The sequence below is a fragment of the Lissotriton vulgaris genome, chromosome 6 (genome assembly GCF_964263255.1).
Source record: "Lissotriton vulgaris chromosome 6, aLisVul1.2, whole genome shotgun sequence".
In the NCBI taxonomy this organism is placed as follows: domain Eukaryota; kingdom Metazoa; phylum Chordata; class Amphibia; order Caudata; family Salamandridae; genus Lissotriton; species Lissotriton vulgaris.
In genome coordinates this window covers 253,411,079-253,432,605 of record NC_141694.1, presented here as the reverse complement: position 1 = coordinate 253,432,605, position 21,527 = coordinate 253,411,079, and the positions used below count along the sequence as shown (strand labels likewise).

At 43.5% G+C, this 21,527-nt stretch overlaps 1 protein-coding gene across 1 annotated transcript in view; it reads right to left on the bottom strand.

The window, feature by feature from the left end:
* Window positions 1-21,318, bottom strand: part of SDC1 (syndecan 1) — a 153,794-nt gene extending 132,476 nt beyond the window's left edge. The window contains exon 1 of the mRNA XM_086926285.1: window positions 20,892-21,318. Within this exon, the coding sequence (XP_086782411.1) occupies window positions 20,892-21,194 (303 nt within the window). The 5' untranslated portion in view covers window positions 21,195-21,318. The remainder of the gene's footprint in view (window positions 1-20,891) is intronic.
* Window positions 21,319-21,527: the final 209 nt, after the last annotated feature.

Sequence of the window (21,527 nt, the reverse complement as noted above, 5' to 3'; positions counted from 1 at the left end):
CATGGAGAGGTGTGCAGAAAAGAAGGACATGCCATGGACCGCATCACTTTTCCCTGAAGGCCTTTCACAAGTAAGACACCGCACCCATCTGCGCTGTTTACGGTCCCTGGAACACAGAGCATCCAAAACAAACTATTGGCCGAAACATCCCACAAGTACAGTTTGTACAGAGATTTCTGTATGGTCCACAGGCATAATGCCGGAATTTAATGTAAAAGGTATACAATACAACTGAAAATGATGCACTTCTGTTCCAAACAGATATCATTTCACAAACTAAGCACGCCCTTGCCATGTTCCTCAGGACAATATGGTTTCAATGTACTATTCACAATTGGTTTTCCTACCTTGCACGTGTACAGTGACTAGAAACTCCCGTTAAAGAGCCATAGCTTAACTTCGCTTGAGCTTGCCCATGCCAAACACCCGTGTCCCAGGAACAAAAGAGCAGCTGCGCTAAAATAATGTGCCAACCTCCATTTAACACAAATCTGGAGAAAATGAGTCTCAGCAACTGAAGTCCAGTTGCAGCCAAATTCTATTTATTAAACTAACTAGCTTCCAAAGTCTTGTTAGAAGGGGAACATTCAGCAGGAAAACTAAAAGCTACCTGAAGAGGAAAGCCATCAACAAGACGGGTCAGAGGCAAAATAAAGGTAAGTTAACATATAGGCCTTGAACTCACCTTGTAAGAAGACCAATCTTATAAAATGAAGAGGGCAGGCAATTGCATAGAAGTAAAACCGCAGGAACTGAACCGAAGTAAATTAGGTGACATTGAATGACGAATCGCAGACATAGAATAACGCTTGAAAAAGAACAAGCAGTGAGTGAAGGACAGCAGGAGATTGAAAAAGACATGAAATTAAAATGAATAAAAAGAACAATATCAAAGGAAACAGATCGGATTAGAACACAGTGGGATTATGAGTATGTGCAATGGGACTAAACAGGTTGGTCACAAACTGTTGTACCAAACTCCCAGAAGAGCCTGCTCGCTTACAGTTAAGGTTCACTTTCATTCTTTGCCGCCAAGAGAGAAGTAGATATTACAGAAAAAAACAAGTCTTAACAAAACAAAAATAAGATTTTTGTGTTTTGTTTTTAAACTCCTCCTCTTTGCTGGCCTCCAGACAAGAGAAGGAACGTGATGGTTCAAGGAGAACTGGTGCATGCGTTTGGAATAAAAGGACAACAGTGAAGATAATCCACTGGAAACCTTGAGACCAGAAAAGAAAGAAGAGTGAAATACTGGCATAACCACGGATACCCTCGAGGTGTGGGTTTTCAGAGGAAGGCAAAAGTTCGTATTCATTTCCCATTTCAGAATGTGGGGGTGGAAGTAAATGGGCACCACGTTGTTTTAATTCTATTTATTCGAGTGCTTGTGGATACACAATATGTTTTGTTTTTCCTTCTGGTGCGTAGACGAATAAATCAGAAGGTTTTCCGACGCGTGAGCTGTCCACATACAGTTGTCCATGTGAGAAGCACGGATTCTCAAAATCTAGTCCACACACTTGCATCGATTGCCCTTGTGCTTTGTTGATGGTCATTGCAAAAGCGAGTCGCACCGGAAACTGTAAACGTTCAGTATTGGAGAGATTATGAGAGCCCTGGGGGCCGGGGGGCCGATATTTAACACATTTTTTTTTTTTTGCCAGAAACCGTCACAGGAGTGTACTCAACAACTTCGCAAAGTTTCATGCCGATCGGATGAATGGTGTAGCAATGCATAAAGGACAAACAAACAGACAGACATACTTTCGATAGTATATTTTCCGATGGTTATTTTCACTGTACGGCAACATATGCGTGGAGAAAGCTGGCCTTATTTTGTAGAATTTTGAGCTTCTGGTTTTGTATACAAACTTTTTGTAGAAAGGGCACAGCTCATAATGTTCCACAAAAAGAAACATCTTCAATGTTCCATGATTGGATCCGATTAGAGTTCGATGTGTCCTCAATAAAAACCAGTTTAAATGAAAAAAGCCGACAGTCATTTGAAGCAGATAACTTGCATCTCAAATGAAGCTTCGTCCTTCCAAAAGTGAACAAGTTGTTCTTTGCTGCAGTCCTGCACGTCCGGGGAACCTTTGGAAGTGGCCCAATGCCTTTGAAGCGATTTGCATGTGGTTTGGGTGAACAAGGAGACCGAAAGGGAAGATATTCCTGGAAAAGGATGTGTGGAGAACTGCAGCACGAGTCACATGTATTAAAAAGGGGAAGTTGAGTGTAACAGCTCCAAAGGGTGGGTTCTAACAAAAAAATGTAACACTTCAGTGAAGATCAGCCTTCTAGGTCGCAACCAACAATTTATTGCCACTGCAAGAAGAATCATTGAGATCCCTACAGCAGAGCGAAAGGAGGTACAGGACATCGACTGGTAAAAGGCTGGTGTACCTGTGACCACATAACCACAGCTTACAGGAACTGCTAAGCAAAACAGCCTTAATACTTTGCTGTGGTAAAGAGATTTGAAAAACCGCAGTAAAGAAATGCTGACAGCCCAAGCTGAAAAAGCAGAAGTTCTTTTACAGGCAAATGTTTGGGGGCATGAGTTTTAGATCTTGCCCTGAAAAAGACTAGGTACTAATAGAAAATGTACTGGCATAACACAGGTGCACCACATGGTATTCCTGGGATCAGTATTTCTGGGGCCCAGCCTATGTTACGTGTCATTTGTGGGCAGTGGAACAGATACCATTTCACACTAGTTGTGGCCGCTAAGCCTCCATTTTGTAAATGGGAGCTAAAAACATTGCAGGATGTACTAAATACTAAGTGTTTGGGAAAAGAAGCATTATGGTGCTCATAGCGTACAAATTGCCCTATAATTCCTTAATGTACAGATAAATATTTATCAGTGGAGTGTTGTGATGAACTATGTATTTTTGTCTTACTGTACTGTGATGAACTCAAAAATAAAAATTGGAACCAACTTAATTTTTCATGGACGGTTAGCCAATAATAGCTGTGGATCAAGATGGATCCAACCGTGGGGTAGAAATTGTAAAGACTGATCTTTCAGTAGTAAAATTATACAGAGATTAATATATCAAAGTACAATTTTACGCATATTAGTCAATAAGACATTTGTTCTGACAAAGAAAGAGGTTCCAGCTGCAATAAATGGGATGCAAGTGAAGAAAAAACACCTGCTGAACATCAAAATCTGACATTTACTTGCAGGGAGAGGAGCATATGCAAAAATGATGTTTGAAGGCAAGACTTAGAACATTAAAAGCGGTTAAACCAGGACGAAGCAGTTAACAGGGAGGAGTCATGTTTTCAAATCAGAGTTCAAGACACCTGGGGCTTTCCAGAACTGTGAGAACTGGCCAGGACGGGGGCCACTGGGTTTGCAGCCAAGCCCTGTCATACTGCAGTTTGTCCTTGGTTGAAGCAACTGTTTAAATTAATAACAAACTTCTGCAAAAACAACAGGTCTCACTTTTCAAAAAGGGTTTAGCCGGTTGTTAGGCGTGGCCAATCTGTATAGCACTGGTAAAAAGCAAAAGAAATGCTTACTTCCCATGCTGAAGAATTTTTTTTTTGTTAAATAAGCAGTCCTATGGTGTGCTAAAAGAACAAAGAAAAAAGTAGCTCCCTGAATGATATCAGACTTCCAATCAAAAGTGTGGTAAAGAAGCTATTCTCCAGGAGAAGGAATAACTGAAGGTGGGATACAAAAGCAATAAATTATAAAAGAAAGCCAACCTGTCATGATCAATGGATGGACCCAAAGAGCAGTTTATTTGATATGCACACACAGCACAAAGGGATAAGCTACAAGTACATGTCTGGGGTTTTCTTTCAAACATACAGCTGTCATCTGTCCATGTGTTTATGCAGTGTCTTGATCCCGTATTGATAAAATAAGGCACTATATTTTGATTCAAAATCAATAGTTACGAATTTTACTTTATTCAAGCAGTCAATATTTTTGCAGCCAAAAGCTCTTTGCATGCTGGGATGTTTAAGTGCATACTTGGGTCTTAAAAGTGAAACTACAATTCACGTAAGTCAACATGTCAAAGGCCAGAAATAACTGAAGCGCCGCTAGGTAACTATTCATATCAGTAAAACCTAAACAAATGCTACTGGTTTGTCAACAAATTAACATACCGCAAAACAACAGAGAGCTCTATAGGAACCCAAGCTGTGTTCAGAAAAGAAATGAATCCCATCTGCCCACCCACTGGCAGAGCTTCATCATCTGGGATTTGCAAGAAAAATGGTCTGTGTTAGCGCACCACACCTTGTAAAATCGTGTGTTGCCCTAATCCAAAACCACCAGTGATGGATCAAACCATTAAATGTGTGTTCTGTGGTGTGGGATAAGTAATTTTGCAGTGATAAGAAAAATCAGAAGTGCAATATAAAATTGGCTACCATGATACTAAAAATGAATTTTATTAGGAAGATATCATGGTGTCAAGGTTAAGAACAGAGTGTGGACATTTTGATTTTGAATGTGGCAGGGTCTAGCCTCTCTCAGCTCCTCTCTTTTCTTTCAAGAGAGGGATGAGTCTGGAAGACAGTTTGGTCCATACTAGACCGAGACAGCATGAACAAGAGCCCACCAACACCCTGTGGAATCTTCTGGCTGTCCAGGGCCATTACCCTTGTGGCTCCTGCACAGCATGACCCCAGATGCAGAAAACCCTCACAGTGGACATAGGGACAAGTATACCATGGGTCCTTAGGAAACACACCAACTGCAACAGCGAGAAGGTTATCTACCTGATTACATGCCCGTGCTCCTTACATTACGTAGGTATGACAAGAAAAGTCAAACTGAGAATAAAATTAGCATAAGAGCAGTCAGGTGTAACAAACAAGCCACTCGCCTGACGAACCACTTTCTGAGTATGAGGTATGAGGCATAAAGCAGAAGAGATGGGTAGTTTTAGAACAACCTTTTGTTCCCCAGCCATTAAACCGCTGGGTATACGTGCGCTATATAAATTCCTGTAAATTCAAAATGTAAGCGACATTACACGCTACCTCTTCATGAAAGAACAGAAATGGATTTTTAAACTCAAGTGAGATACAGAAGGTTTGAATGATGAAATCCCTTGGGTTAAGATATAACCTTTCCATACAGTGACACTGTTCGTCCCTATCATTAGCTTTTAGGAAACAGTTCGAACTGACAAACAGATAGCGGGAGGCCTCTCTTGAATAGTAACCCCAGTACTTGCTGAGCCACCTCTCCTTTGTCGTCCTGTAACCAGCACTTATGGCTACATGATAGGTTGACCAATTTGGGAGGTGAGGATCAAAGACGTGAGTCTGCATATAAACATCTTTACATATGCATATAGAGATAATATGGGTTACACCTGGTAGGTCCCTCGGTTATCTGATTCCCAACAATTATGATCACAGGACATATTTCGCTAACAAGTGAGAGGGCTGACTGCAGACGTGAGCTTGGACATGACCATCTTTGTACATACATTATATATATATATATATATATATATATATATATATATATATTATATATATATAAATAAAATAAGAGTCATATCCAGCTGAGAAACATAGTCCTTATAGTTTTGTCAATGTACATGCATTTACCATTGAGAAAGGCTAATCCATCCAGCCACAAAGATGGATGCATGAATTCATGGCAACATCCCTGGCGAATTAGCTGACAATCTCTTCATAACCCCCTCTGAAAACCTTCTCGGTGCATTGGGCTACACAGAGTTAGTGTATGAAGTTTGAAGTTTAAAAGTTCTTGTTAGAGCGCACTGTGACTAAGCGGCTTCCTGGCGCTGAGGTTAGGACTGAGGAGCTCAGACAGTAGCCATGAAGGGGTTAGCAGGAGTGCGCTTGGGAGAAAAGGAAAGTTTTAAGTGCCTTGCGAAATTGTGAATAAACTGAGATGGACCTAATAGATATCGGAAGACTGTTCCAGAAACGGGGAGCGAGTACTGAAAATCTGGTACCACCAGTTCTAGACTTTCGAAATCGGGGAATATTAAGGAGGGATTGGTTGGAAGAGCGGAGGGAGCGGCTGGGGCTGTAGGGGCTGATGAGAGAATTAATGAACCAAGGGGCAGTGTGGGCACGAGGCATAAAGGCAAGGCAGCCCATCTTGAAGAAGGACCTCTGACAGATGGGGAGCCAATGAAGGGATTTCAGGTATGGAGTGATGTGCTGAAACTTAGGAAGGTGATGTATGAGGCGGGCTGCTTGATTTCGAATAGCCTGTATAGACAAAAAACCGATGACTTAGGTCCCAGTTATCAGTGGACCTTTTGAGTTCTGTCATTTTTGGCCCCAAAAAAGGTGTGCGAGCGGAAATGTAAGTAAGTAGTAAGTAATTTTTATTGTTTTAGGTTAATTAAAACCATTACAAGAATACATTGATAGCTCATATCTTCGGATAAAAGATAATAAGAAAAATATGTTATTTTTAAAAACAAGAGAACTTTGATAAAAAACAGTTTGGTAGGGTGTGTGATCGTAGTGTAGTGTCTTGGCCAATTTTCCACTAGTCCGATCTGGTGCCATCTTCCAGATTTTTTAGTTTCAGTTCCAGACATTTCAGGAATTTAACCAACTTCCCGTTTAATGGGGGAAGACCTGGGTCGAAACAAGCAAGAACTGCTTGTCTTCGTGTGCGGATTTTTTGTTCGAGCTGAAATGGAATACAAGCAACTGGGTTAGTGTATAACAATTAGACTATCGAGAGGGAACGCATCTTCTTACTTAATCTGTTTTTGCAGGCGTTAATCCCTCGCCTGCTCTTTCCATAGGTCTGCATGTTTCCCTCGAGCGCTACAATGGAATATGCATCCTTACGATATGCACAATTGTAAGACAAAGTTCTTTTGCATTCTTCTGCGCAAGTGCGCTTCATATGCGCATCTCTCCTCATGCTTTTGCAAGTTACCCGAGCGTCTACCAGCATATCCAGCTTGAACACATGCGCAAATACAAAGTAAGGCCTTTCCGCTAAACTGCACTATCTCTCGCGCATGCCCAATGGGAGTGTGACTGACGTCCATAGACTAGCGGTGTAACGCATGCGCAATTCAAATATCAAGGCACCTCTTTGGTCCGCATCCTTTTCGCGCATGCCCAATGCGGTGACTAACAATGCTTGCTGACATTATGATCAAGATTGGCTACTGCTGGGAATAAAAGCGGCCTTCCTGTTCCGGTCGGTACCTCCCCCTCGGCCCAGGAGCAGCTAGGGGTACCGACGGACAGGTGAGGTAGCTCTTTAGGCAGGACCAGAATTAAAACTGTTATACTTTCTCCTTTTTAGGTCTCGCCTGTTGTCGATGCGCATGCGCATCGAGCAAAGCGAGACTATTGCGAGTTATCCACTCTTTATCCACACTGCAAGGAATCGTGGCGATTCCTTGCAGTGCACGATAAATTTAAGGTCAATGCGCATGCGCATTGAGCTTATGCGCATGCGCATTGACCTTAAAAGTCACGGGCGCGTGCACGTCCGTCTTTGTTTACCCCTCCGCCCCCTCCCGCCGTGTCGCATTTCTCCTCCCCCTCCCCTCTCTTCCTTTCGTCTTCCTGCCGTGTCGCACCTCTCCCCTCTCCGCCCCCTCCCCTGCCCGCCCCCTCCCGCCGTGTCGCATTTCTCCTCCCCCTCCCCTCTCTTCCTTGCGTCTTCCGGGCCGTGTCGCACCTCGCCTGCACGTTTTCGGCAAGGAACTTTGTCAGCGCTTGTCTCTTTTTGCCCACTGAAATAACCGTGTTTTATGTTCATCAGGCTACGTATGTGAGCGGAAAGAGCTGCTGGCAAATGGCTGCTGCAACATCAATGTGCCAAGTTCGCAGTTGCACAGCTGCAAGAGCTGCCTGCCAAATGGTTGTTGCAGTGTATATGAGTACTGTGTCTCCTGCTGTCTTCAACCCAATAAGGTTTGTGGGCTCCCGGCTTTTGATTGTTTTTCCCCTTTTCAAGGAGTTAGCTTGAATTAACTTGTGAGCACCTCTGCTCTTTGCCAGCAGGTTAGGTTGGAACAACATCTGAACCGGACATTTGTCATTCAGGTAGGTTAGGACTGGTTATGGCAGACTCTTCAGTAGGTTAAGTTAAAAATGTGTGTTCTTCCGACCAGCCTCAAGAGAAAGTGAGTCTACCATAGTTCTCTTTTGTCATCTAAGGGATTAGTTTAGAAACGTGTCTTGCTTTCTTTGTAACCGGCTAACTAGACCTGTGACTCTTTTATATATAAGATCTCACTGCACATAAGGAGAAAATCTCTTTTCTTTAAAATAAGGTTGGTGCAAACCCTTCTGCTGGCAATTATTAGTGTTCAGTTCTCTTCTCTTAATTGTTTTGTTTAAACAAAGTCTGATACAACACAGAGTAACTATTTCTCAATACCGACTAACGAATACTGAAAATTAATTTACGCCCGGGGAAAGTGGTGGCAGACCTCTCCGACTTACGTTTTCTCGATCTCCAGCTCCACTCAAGCTTCTGCTGCTACCTGTACTTCCCAGTAGGATAAACAGACAAAAGTCCGTGCGGTGCTGTCAATGCCGGTTCCGCTCATTGGCAATGACGGCATCCCAGAGCACTGAGCGTTGCCCTTTTGCTACTTTATTTTCCATTAAATTCTGAATGGAAACTAGCCTTTTTGGTTCTTATTACCTCACTGTAATATATGCACTTTTTGTGAAGTGCCCCTCTTGTGTGAACATGTAAAGGATAGATTTTGGACTGAGAAGGACCCACATTTTAAAGGACGTTCAGTACCTGGACTGTGAATTTACCTGTAAAAAGCAAACTATAGGTTTTCTTAGAAACTGTTTTATGGTATTTTGTGGTCTTTCTCCAGGCACCAAGAGGCTTAAATTAATATGGCTGGGAGGACAGGTGCTTGCAGGTCGTGGACTAATAACCTTAGATGAGTTCGAGCTCCTCAGAGGGTTCATATTCATTCCTACAGAACAAAGACTTCACTGGTCACTTTCCTAAGACGTGCTTCCATTTCAAATATTTGTAAACCGCAAAGTATGCCACTTACATTTCTTGAAATGATTACTCTCAGGATACACTATTCAGGGCAGATGCTGCATTCATCCAGGATGTGTTTTGCTCAGTTTATTTGTTTGAAGGCTAGGCAAACATATGCGGTCTTGCTTTTTCCCAGTTTTTAAGTAGGAGTTGTCAGTTGTGAATTTCAACAAGTTAGAAGGAGAATGATCCATTCTTCCAGCCATCTCCGCCTACTGACACTGGAGCGCTTCAAAAAGCAGAGCAAAACCTCCAAATACAAGTTAATTTTTTCTTTCTTTTTGTGTTTTTCCACAAAATGCATGAAGCATTGCCGTCTGTTTAGACTGGGTAATATATCCCCCGCCCCCATCATAATCCTAATCAGCCCTTACTGTAAAATTGTACTGGTAACCAGCCCACGTTCAAATTTAGAATGAATTATTGGCAGTCTGGATTGTCTGCCTCTGAGGTGTTCTTCCTTTCACTCTCCCGTTCATGTAAAAGAGGCCTGTCTGGCAACAGTAAACATCCAAATACAGGTGTTAATTGTATAATATTTTGACCTGTGTGTAATTTAAATGTTATATTATTGGCGGTCATATAATCTAATTAAATATCTGAGTACAAAACAGCGGCTATGATTAAGATTCCTAGTTTTCCATATTTTGTCACAAAAAGTGTAAATTCTAAAACTTTTTAAAGCTGAGATGGTAATTCATAGCCTGGCATGCCACGGTTCAATGCTAGAAGTGTTTGCAGTTCTAGCTTTGAATCGGGGTTATTCATCTAGCTTTGAATCGGGTTTAGCACAAGGGTTGTGCTTGCCAATGGCACTCTGTTCTGTGTTGGGATTACAAATGTGCAGCAGTTCACCAGTTGTTTCCCACGTCGAGTCTCTTTTCTGCCAGTGATCCATGCAGACTACACAGCCACACCATCAGTCCGATCCAGAACAGAAGGGTGCTCTGGGCTGACCTTGCCTTTACTCACAAGTCTTTAGTCTTCTGTCTTAGCGTGCAAGAGTAGATGGTGAATGTTTGGCCATGCCCTTGTAATCTTCCACTTAGTGTTCCATTTTTGTAATTCTAGAGGTGGAGGTAATCTGTGTGTGCGACAGTAAATCACTGCTAATAATCTTGGTAATATTCCCATACAGCAGTTGCGTATGTAAATCTGTTGTACACCTTTTAGACTTAGTGCCTCAGTGCCATTGGATGAGTTATCTCCTTTTATTAAAATCGAACACAGCTAGATATCAATGTTGTGCAGAAACTTTGCCTCACTCACCCTCACTCACCCTCACTCACCCTCACTCACTCACCCTCACTCACCCTCACTCACCCTCACTCACTCACCCTCACTCACCTCACCCTCACACAGTGCAATAGGTCTCGCAGGATTTTTAGTTAAAGCTTTTACATTTGCTTATTGCTTTTTTGATTTGTAATTCTTTTGCATTGCCTACAAAAAAATAAAATGCAAAAGATTTACAACAAAAAACCTATAAACAATTCTAAAAGCACTAACTCTAATGCTGCGAGACCTATTGTATTTCTAATGCTTGTTGTTAGAGAACAGCCCTAGAGACTTCAAATAGAATACAAACTACTATATATACAAGAAATAGGCTATTGCTCGTTTTCCTGAACAATGGAATGCAATGGAGGCACCAGGAAATATATCCTTTTCAAGACACACAGACACTCACCCACCGAAGTGGCATGCTTCATCATCATGTCGTGCCTCGAGTTGGGTGGGAGGTGCAATACCAGGGACCCCCCAGACAGGGGCGCTTCTTTGGAGATTTTTCTTTAGTGTTTCTAGGGCAATTAGCAGGTTGACCACATCACAGACTATTTAAGTCCTAGAGGTCCTTCTTTCTTATTTTTAACTTTGCCATGGATAACATGTTGTATTAAACGTTTCGTATTAAAAACGCGTGTTTGGGTTATTTATGGGCATTTTACCACCACTACAGCACAGCCCCTCCCTCACTCAGCTTATCACTACCCATCTGCTCCAGTGGAACCATGGTTTAAGTCAAAGGCCCACTTAGACCTGGAAATTAAAAAAAATAAAAAAGAAAGAACTCCAAGCGCTTCTATCAATGGGTCTGTTGGGTATTGCACGCCCAACAAACCTGGAGCACGGTAAGATAATGAGCATGCCACCTCAGCGGATAAGAGCCTGCGCATCCCGAAAAGGATACTACCCGAGCCCTAAATTGCAAGTGTGAACAAGCTCACACCGTAGACTTTCTCTGCGAAACATCACATTTTTGGGAGATTATATAAAAAACAACCAGTACATGTTTTGAGCATTAACTCTTTAATTAATGCACAAAATGAATACTGGCTTCACAACAGTATGACACCCTCACTTTTTCTGTAGGCTAGTTGGTGTATCATTCCGCCTTGCATGAGGTACTATTTTACATCAGAAAAGTATGCTCCGATATCATGCAATTCTTTATCTACTAAATGCACTGTAGCTAGAAAGCAACCCTTTTACCTACTCTTCGCCAGCACTGGCAACGTCATCAGAGAGGCATAGTGCCAAACAGTACCAGTGCCCGAAATGTATGTAAATTCCATTTGTGGGTGCCAGTTTTTACATATAGGGTCAAATAAAAGCCAGACTTATTAACTTTACCAGCGTGTTGTTCAACTTCTAGAGTTAAACATCAGTTGATGTTTAAAATAATTTTGAGGTGCACAAACAGATCTGGTCCACGTCCTTGCTAAAGGAAACACCCAAATAGAATGCGTAAGCTCCTTTTCTCAGGAGAAGAGAAGCAGTGACAATCTGTCCTAGGTAAAGCTAACAGGAAGGGTCAGCAAGTTAAACGCTCAACATTGCCACATGTGGTGATCTGCAGTTCAGAACTCAATAAAGAGTGTAGCACTTAACTGGTAAAGGGTATTCTATTATTTACAGTGCTTAGACACATCAGAAGTGCGCTGTTAACCGTTGCAGAAAAAAAAGTTCTAAATAATTCTAGCCAGAACGGGTTTGGTGGTCAGGCCCACCAGGTCAAAAGTCCGGGCAACATAACTAGCTGCCCTTTAGCAACCATCTGAGGATTTAAGTCAAAGTCTTGGTCACAGACACATCCATAACCATAACCAGATTTATGTTGTTTTGGTGAAGTAAGAGACGGGCCCCTCACAGCTCTTTTAACTGAGACAGTGGATATGCCTCCATTTGAGTGCAATAAGCAGGCTACACAGTTAATTAAATCAGCGGCTGGGGATGGTATCAGCTCAAGGAGGCTTCCCAGTATCTGGCCAGCAAACAAGGGCAGGATCTTCACTCTCGCAGGCTGCCTTCAGTGCACTCTAGGCGCTCATGCCTCTGCAAGTCGAGGCAATACAGGAAGTGTTCTGATCTGGCTCGAGTAAAGTTCACCTTCGAAATCATAAAGGAGCTAAAAAACTAATTTTCCATACTTACGCAACAGTAAGCTTGCTTTGCCAAGAAATTTTTTTTCTTGCCGGATCTTCACATTTATTAAAGAACAAAAAATAAAGCATATCTTCGTTAACCGCAAGTGTGAACAAAAGTAATCTGAACCACAGCTAGATTTGCTCAGGCACCACTGAACAGGCTCCCAAGACCAGAGGACCGCTCTTAACGGCTTCAAAAACCGATACATTTAAGTTGGGCTTTTAGATTTGAAGAGTAAGGACTTAATTGGGCATACCATTCACCGATATAGTGCTTCATAGCTTACTTAGTGTAGGCGCCTAAGCACTTTAGGTTGGCCCAGTGGGTATTACACAATGGAATGGTGTGCAATGCATCAACCTTGGAAGTGTCAAGGGCAAAGGAAACTGTAGCCTGGAAACAGAATTCAGCCGACTTGACAAGGGTTTCCTCATCCCCTCCTTATGCTGTAGAGGTGCGTTTCCAGCTATGTCATGAGCTTAATATTAGCCAACGAATTAGCTACGGTCTTGTTCATCAATTCACATTAATCTTGTCCAGTCCTTAACACAGAGGCACTGTACAAAAAGATTGTACTCAAAAAAAAAAAAAAAAAAAAAAAACACTTTTAAAAGTGTAGCATTACAAGCTATGGGTTCCATGGCACTGTACCAGTACATCTACTGACCCTACAAATTGTTCCTAGTAGAAACACGACTTTCCGAAGGGTTTCTGCTCCTCGAGTTTGAAGGCTGGGGTACATGCATGTTGACGAATGAAAGCTACCGAAAATCTGTACTGATGAATGGACTCCGGTGACTTCTATTTGATGAGCACATGGGTATTGAAATGTTATCACTGCTTCATGTTTTTTTCAGTGTGAGGTCCCCCGCTCTTCTATCCCCCACTCCCAATTACAACTCAAATCCTTGTTTTCCCCCTCCCTCCACAGGATCTTGCTGTTCATATTTTAACTTGGATTTTCTTTTAAACTCCGTTTACTTCACCCACCCTTTTATCAACCCTATATACTCAGACCCCAAATATCCACTTTCATAAACCTCAATCCCGGTTTTCCGGTACAGCTGCATATTTATTCTACAACTTTCTTTTCTGGTTCGGCTCTCTAAACAGAATGAAGTTAACCTTTTTTTTTATTATTTCCCATTATTTGAGACATAAGAAAAGTTAAGTGTTCCCACCTGCTCCACCCACAGAGGGTTTTTCCTTAAATTGAACAATTGACCATTTATCAATTAAGCGCATCAGCAAATCAGAATTCAGGAGTTTGTTTTTTTCCCTTTAACTTCGAGAATCGCCAGTCAGACAGTGACGAAAATCGAAGATATTTCCCAGGCAGTTGGTAGTGGTACCCCGGATTCACCTTCCATTCCGAGCAAGTCGCCATAGTGAGGCCAGGTCAACGCGCTAGCGGAGACTAACAGGGTTCTCTGGCACGCGGGTGAACCTCTCCTGCGCAGTAGACTAAACCGGAAGTGCGACCGCAAACTACGTTAGGCCGTGCCCATCCGCCCCAGGTCTCTCGAGCTGCAAACACGTGATTAACAGAGGCAAGTACCGCTGGGCGCAATAACATCTGGAGTTTTACAAGGCAAGTCTCAGCTGGCCCGCTAGACTGCAGAGTGCCACCCCTCCCTCCCTCCCTCTCCCTCCTCTGCTCCATGCCTCGTGAAACGGTCAGCTCGGGGCTTCCAGAACACAATCCCGTAATCACGAGGCATTTACCAGTAAAGCCCCCTTCCACCGGAAAGTTAAGGCCTGACGTCTGGTTTTGTGGAGTGTATAAAGTGAGTGCGCGCGCTGCTGAGTGATCTCTGCTCACGAGGCCACCTTCGCTCAATGTGCCCACAGACTACTTACAACCAATATATAAATGGCAAATACTGCCCCCTTGTGACAAGAGTTTCCTGTAGTACCTTCAAGTCAAACCAAGGAATGTGTAGCAGCCACCACTAGAGAAAAGGAGGGACATGGACGATCGTTTTTAGCGGTCGCAAACGGAGACTCGGACCGTTCGCCACTGCTAAAATGGCTTTTTTCATATATCAACCCTATTTTGTGAGTCTGTAACCTATCACTGGCTCACAAAATAGGGTTTGCGAGTTGCTATTACGAAGGGGCTTGCCAAGGGCATCCCTTCCGAATAGCGAGTCGCAGGGGTATGTATGATTGTTTTGCGACCAGAATCACAGTTTATTGCCTACTACTACAAGTAAGTGGTAAGCCAGTTGCCCCTTTGTGAATGGTAGTGAAAATGATTTTAAACAGCCTTCTCTTTAAAAAAAATAAAAGGAAAAGATTTGCTTTTCTTTTTTTAAATGCATCCCGTTTTCCTTTAAGCAGGCTGTATTTCAGAAAAAAATTGCTTTAACAAGCATTTTCAATGCACTAGGTCTCGCATGTACGGAACTGTTGTAAATTCTGGTGTGTAAAAGTGCCCCATGCCGCCGTTTCACTTTAATGGCAGACGCGCCCCTGTCCTTAGATGCGGCTCGTATAAAGAAAGGGGCGTGGCCGCCATTAAAGTGAATGTGCGGCAGTTATAAAAAGAAAAGTCAATATATATATATATATATATATATATATATATATATATATATATATATATATATATATATATATATATATATAAAGAATATTAAAAAGCTGCTGCGTTTGACGCAGCAAATAAACCAAAGGCACATCCGCCGCTGCATGAGCGGGTGTGCCGAAAGAAAGAAAGGGAGAGCTTTTCCTGACGGCAACAGCAGGAACGAGAAAACCATTTAAGAAAATAGTGCTCGGAGGCTGTAATTAAAGCCTACTGAGCAACACATGTAGCAAAAGGGGTCTACATGGGAGGGTACAAAATGAGACACTAATAAGCCTATTGGCCAATGAAAAGCCCATTTCCAAAGGACAATGACTCAAAATAATGAAAAATATGGGTGAAGAGTGGGCAGAGCTTCAAGTCCTTACCTGAACACAGCATGCCTCACAGAGGAGTTCATACGCTGCCCAGGCTTGACCTAATAAAAAGCAAACACAAACATGATGTTCTGCTGTCCCCAACAGGTCACCATCCTTGTGAGTGCAGGCCATTCCCAATAGTTGAAATTGCAACCTGCCTTATGAATCATCATGAGGCAAGTCATTTGCAACCCCACTGGGAATCACTAATGTGTCTGAGAAACATTAGTACATTTCATTTTGCGAGTCTCTAATTGTGAGTAGCACAAAAAAAAAAAATTCACAATTAGAGATTCACAAATTGAAATGGTCGTACATTTATAGTTTCTTTCCAATTCAAATTTACAACTTTTACATGTATCCATTGGTACTGGTTTTAGCATGCTTTCAATCGCGCTCGGCTGGTTTACAACTATGGCTCCCTGAGTTATGTTTTTAACAGATTTGCAGAAAACAGTTTCCACTCTGTATTTATTTTTAAAAGTGGTAAAATACAGATAATTTGGCTTCTTTTGAGTGACTCCACACCGAAATTAATGACTTTCAGGGCAATAGCGGTACATATTGGTAGCATGGAGTTACAAAGCTTGATGAGATTTGCTAAAATTGCTGCAATTTCAATATTTATTTGTGCTATTACGACAATATTTTAATATGAGTATTATTTGTGTCCGTTTAATGAGCTAAAACTTGACAGGCACCAATTTGGCATGTTTAAATGTGAAAATATACAAAGGTATCACATCTGTTCTTGAAACACAAAATACATATGGATTAATACCAATAAGAGGTCTAAAAAAAAAAAAATGGATACACAAAGACGGAAATTTTCAAAATCGAAATATCATTAAACCAGGAGCTTAATTATAACTCGCACCTCCAAGTACCCCAGCAAACAACTTTAGCTTGTTAACAACACCCCCTCCTCCTCCCCCCAGGCCAAGAGTTCAAAGCAGATGCCCCGTATTACATGCATCAATATTACACACATTAGGTTAGATTAAAGCTCTGAAAAACAGGGCGTGAAAGAGGTTCCAGGCTCCTCCTTGCAGTTAACAAGCCAGACCTGTCGCATGGCTTTCAATTGATATTTCAAGCAAGAAATGTTAAATTATAACCATCTCACAGAAGTAAAACACAAGGCCTATGCCAACCAGTAAGTAGAATTCGTGTGGGCAGAGGTTATGTCACGTCTAGACTACTGCACATCTTCGATCTAGTGCGGTCATAAATAAAAACATGTTAAAAAGTGCAAGCGGGACAAAAAGGAAGCAGCAAGACTGGTTTGTGGATTGAAAGGCATGGTCAAGCTATGCCAGCCAGAGAAACTTTGACAGAGCACTGCAAGTAACATTTTGGGTTCGCATCAGAACCTTTACTGGAAAAAGTTCTGGGAATCATTTGCTCAAGCAACTATGCCCCTGTGTAGACAATAAATCATATCCATCATGAGATAACAGAAAACGTCCCATGCTACAGCAGCATCCAAACTCAAGGCTTGTATGTATGTAGCTTGGAAAAAGAAAAAAAAAAAAAAGATTTTTAGCCTATCCATTTTCAAAGTTCCTTCCCTCCTCCACCCCCTTGGATCAGCTCCTAGTCCCATCTAACACACGAGGGCGGAGAAGGAAGGGGTAATGTTGATGCAGATGCTCAAGCAAACACTGCATAAAAATAGTCAATTTCCAACTGCGCCCACTCTGTAAATTAGACCCATTGACCTAAACAAACATGTCCAATGGAAGTGACAAGGCAAGAACAGACCACAACAAGGCGGTCTCCAAGCACCTGGTGGGACACTGACAGGAGTGCACAACCAATGCCAATGGGAGGAGAACCGACTACAAAGTTAGCATTCTTGTGGCCTCCACTCCAAGCTGGAATCAAATTCAAAATATTGGCCGGGGCGGCATAAGGCGTTTTGCCAAAAGGGTCCAATTTGCAGTATGAAGCTGGCAGCCACTACATGACACTGAGAAACCACAGACCAGCCAACACACAACGTGTGGTAAACCAGTGCTTGAAATTGAACTACAGAAGTGCCCATTTGCTACTGATCAGTGCTGGTATTCTCCCATTATGTGTATTGCATCCCTGAAGAGGTGTAGGCAATAACTTTCAAATTTAAAGTGCTGGTACTCAGTAACTCAAGAGTGTCTGCCCATTTAAAGAACTGCTTAATTTAAATGTCAGACACCAGGGTACAGCCCTGAGCGGAGGGACACAGGCTGAAACTCATCCAAGAATCCAGGATAAACACCTAAGTTTTAGAAAACTTCTGAATGCCAAAACTTTACAAATAGGAATGACGCCTGGCTGACGTCACTTGTGTAACAACTGCATAATGCCATACTCCGAGTCCAGCTGTTCATCTTCCCAACATATACATGTTCCAGCACCCTAGATATTCAAACAAGTGTCAGCCAAGTCTGAATTTACTTAAGAACTTTTGACAATATTCCAACAGTACCTTATCAGCACGCAACCCATATTACATTGCACATCGCCCTAGTGGCATAAGTGTACATATACACTTTCCCTGTATAATAGATAGCGCTAAGATAATCACACAGCAACAAGCTTAGCAGGTGCAGGAGCTTAACTGTCTCAAAATACCATCGCCTACTCAAGGGAGCCGTTTCAGGTACCGTCTGAGCAACTACTCTGACTTAGACCGAGGTCCACCAGGGGTGCATATACAGATCAAGCATTATAGGGTCGGTGGGGGTTAAACTTTAAAAGTGCTTTGATATATTGCTGTGTCTGGGCAAAATGCCCTTGGCACGACCCAGATTATTTCTATGACAACTTAACCCTTGTTATCTTCGTACTCCATGTCAGCATCCAGGCAGGACTGCAGCAATGCAAGAGTTGTATGGGGAACTGCAGTTGGGCCAGAGTGCCCTCTTTAAGGTAAGGGGAAGGTAGAGATGGGGGTGAGGTAGTGGTAAAAGAACATGACAGAAAAACACAGACAGGGCGTGAAGAAGAAGAAAAGAAGGTAAGGAAAAGAAAGGGCAAGGGAGAGTGTGGATGTTTGGACAACGAAGAAAGGACAGAAATGATACAAAAAGGAACAGAAAGGAAAAAAAGTAGCCACATCGATAAGCGCGAAAGACAGTGAGAATAGAGTCCACAGCAAGCCGGAATCATAAAAAAAAAAACAATCATTAACAAGTCCATAGACGTCACTTCACGAGAGAAGCTCACGATGACGGGAAACATGCTGGAGGTACATTCAGAAACCGCTGATGTCAATGAACATGACAACCCTTTGTGGAGGTCCCGGCAGAGACCTGCTTACAGAACCAAGGGTATGTGGTTGGGCCAAGTTCGTGCTACATAAAAAGCCAAAAAAGGTTTAGGTCCCTATTCTGTTGCCACTGGGCCCTGTCTGACTAGAAAGGTCCTATGTGTAAGGGGAAAGAGTGGGCATTCCTATACAGATGTAAGACGTTTCTCTAATGCTTAGCTGGCGTGCCTAGTGACTACCACGTGACCCTGGACCTAAATTCTGGCTTCTAGTCCAAGATTTGACGCTCCCTGTAACCTGACGCCGACTCAAAATCGAAAGACAAATATGACAGGTTGTGACTCGCAAGTACCAGAAAGGGCTGAGGAGCTCTTGTCTCAAAACAGCCACACCTTAACGTCATGCTTGCGCACGTGATCAAAAAGTGTACAGTGTGTTTCCACCCAGCGGCATTACAGCGCTACGTGAGCGCCAGAATACATGCGCACAGCCTGGTACATTTTTTTCGTTATATGCATTCACGAAAAAAGATATTACACCGACGTCGGGACTCGAACCTTGTTCCCCACTTGCAAAGTTGGCAGGCCACATTCCCATACCCCTACCGTTTATTAGTTTAAAAGCTCTGGAATTAGGTAGAAAACGAGAGGGAGGGGGCTTCATAGATTAACCAAAGATGGCAAAATCACTAAAACGTAGACGAAGCGATGGATTTCTAGGCACTCCCAGTGTGCAACAAACTGCTTGCTAAACGGCACGCAGTGGACAAACGGTGAGCTAGGATTATAAACCAACTGCCGGTGGAACCCCACTATGACCACCAAGCAGTCATCTTAGAGGGAGACGGGACAGGGGTAAAGCTTTTTTCCAGTTCATGTAGAATAGACATAGTGCGTTATAATTCCAGTTTACAAGCAAATGTCGTGGCTGAAAAAGCATGTCTCAACTTCGCCGCAGTGTGCCAGTGTTCCGTCGTTCTAAATTCTACCGTGGTGGAAACTCCAGTTGACCAGTCCAGGTACACCACATAGGTCTGGTTCAATTTTTATTTTAAGTGAAAGAAAACGCAATCGTCAATGCTAAATACCTGGGCATACAACAATTTTTTAGTGGGAAAAACTTAAAACATATCGTTACTATAATATCAAGTTTAAACGTACTACTGTAACCAACTGGTTTCACCTGCCCCTACTCTGTACTTTGCAGAGGTGTCAACTTATTCCTGGAACCTAAACTCTACGAACACCTACTTCACAGCATGGCTTCGGACTAACAATAACACTCGGTAGTGTTCGCAGTGTTAGGGTGTCACTTTACATATACTCACGACCATTCATTGCTTTCTACAATCAGGCAAAAATATTGAGATCTGAAAAAAACCCACGAGGCAAGTGTAAAAATAGTATAATTGCTAAAAAAAGATTTTTTTTTAAATGAAAATATGCCAGCAATTTCCTTGTACGGACTTGAAACACCGCTGTCCAGATGACCCCCAGGGATTAGCTTTCTGGCTGCAGAGTAAACAGAGCAGGTAAGGCGCGTAGGGCAAACATCCGGGCCTGCGGCGGGAGCAGGGCGCAGCCGCCCATTCCCAGCCAATTAACCACTTAGGGAGCAGCTGTGAAGGCACCCCCGGGGAGCCGCAGGTAGCGCTACAGGGCGCCGAGGCGGAGACTGGCACAGACCACCACGCTCTGCCTTGGGGATATGCGCCCCCCAAGGAGCCCCTTAAAGCGTACTTTGCTCTCCGAGTGGGGGCCTGAAAACTAAACCGGGACCCAAAAACTTTTTACCGAGCAAGAGCCATGCGCCTCGAAGGAGCCACGTCCTCGCTGCACGTAGCGCTTTAGGGCCATTTCGAAACTTGGGAAGCGAGAGAGCTACCATACAAAGGTATTAGAGGGGGTTGGTGGTAAGAAAACAGAGCACCCTGCCCATTATTGGCACCGACGCTTGAAAAGTGGTTCACACGAGGGCTCTGGAGGGTCAATCAGTCCGCGGCCATAAACCTTACACTACTGCCCTAGTTTCTTCAGCGGGACAAGGGGGAGGGGGAAGCAACCTGAACACGTATCGTTCCCCCTGCTGAGTAGGCATCCCATGAAACCCGGCGTGGGATCCCCGCTCCACCCCTCCCCCTCTTTAGCATGAGCGCTGCAAACACCGGGAGTTTCCAACTTTACCGCTCCCGTCCCCCCCAGCGTGGCTCGACACATCACGAGGATGAGTGCGCCCCGCGGGACTTACTGCAAATGCCAGCGTGAGGAAGAGGAGTATCGCTGCTGCCACCGCTGTCCTGGCCATGGTGAGGAGTCCCGGTCTGTGGCGCCCCCTTCTGCTGTCTGGAGCGGCTCCTCGCAGGGCTCGGTGTCTGCTGGGAGTTAGGAAAGGGCACTGGCTTCTAATACATTTTATCCAACCTTCACCTTTAGCTCCCTGGTGAGCGCTCCTCCCCGTCCCCGCCCTACGCCCAATCCCAATAGCGCCACAGCGGGCACTCCCTCCCTCCCGGCCCTCGCCCTCATTAAAGCAGACCCCTGTCTGCAGCATGCATGCCCGGGCCGCGCGTGCCCCCGCCGCCGCGGGAAGCGGACGCAGGCAGCACTCCTGGGTGGCAGACGTAGAGCCTGAAACAAAGAGCGCATGTTATGGAAACCAAAAATTAATCAGAGCCGCGCGCTTCGTAGACATCTGAGATTTACTGAACTTTACTCCCATTGAGAGGAGTTTACAAGGACTTCATAACACGGCATCAGAGCCATGTTTGTATACCAACAAATCCCCCTACCTCTGTACTTCTTCACCTGAGCTCTCTTTTGTTAAAGTATTTAGATTGGGGATTCATTACCATATCCTGTGACAACGCGAGGTGACGTCACACAA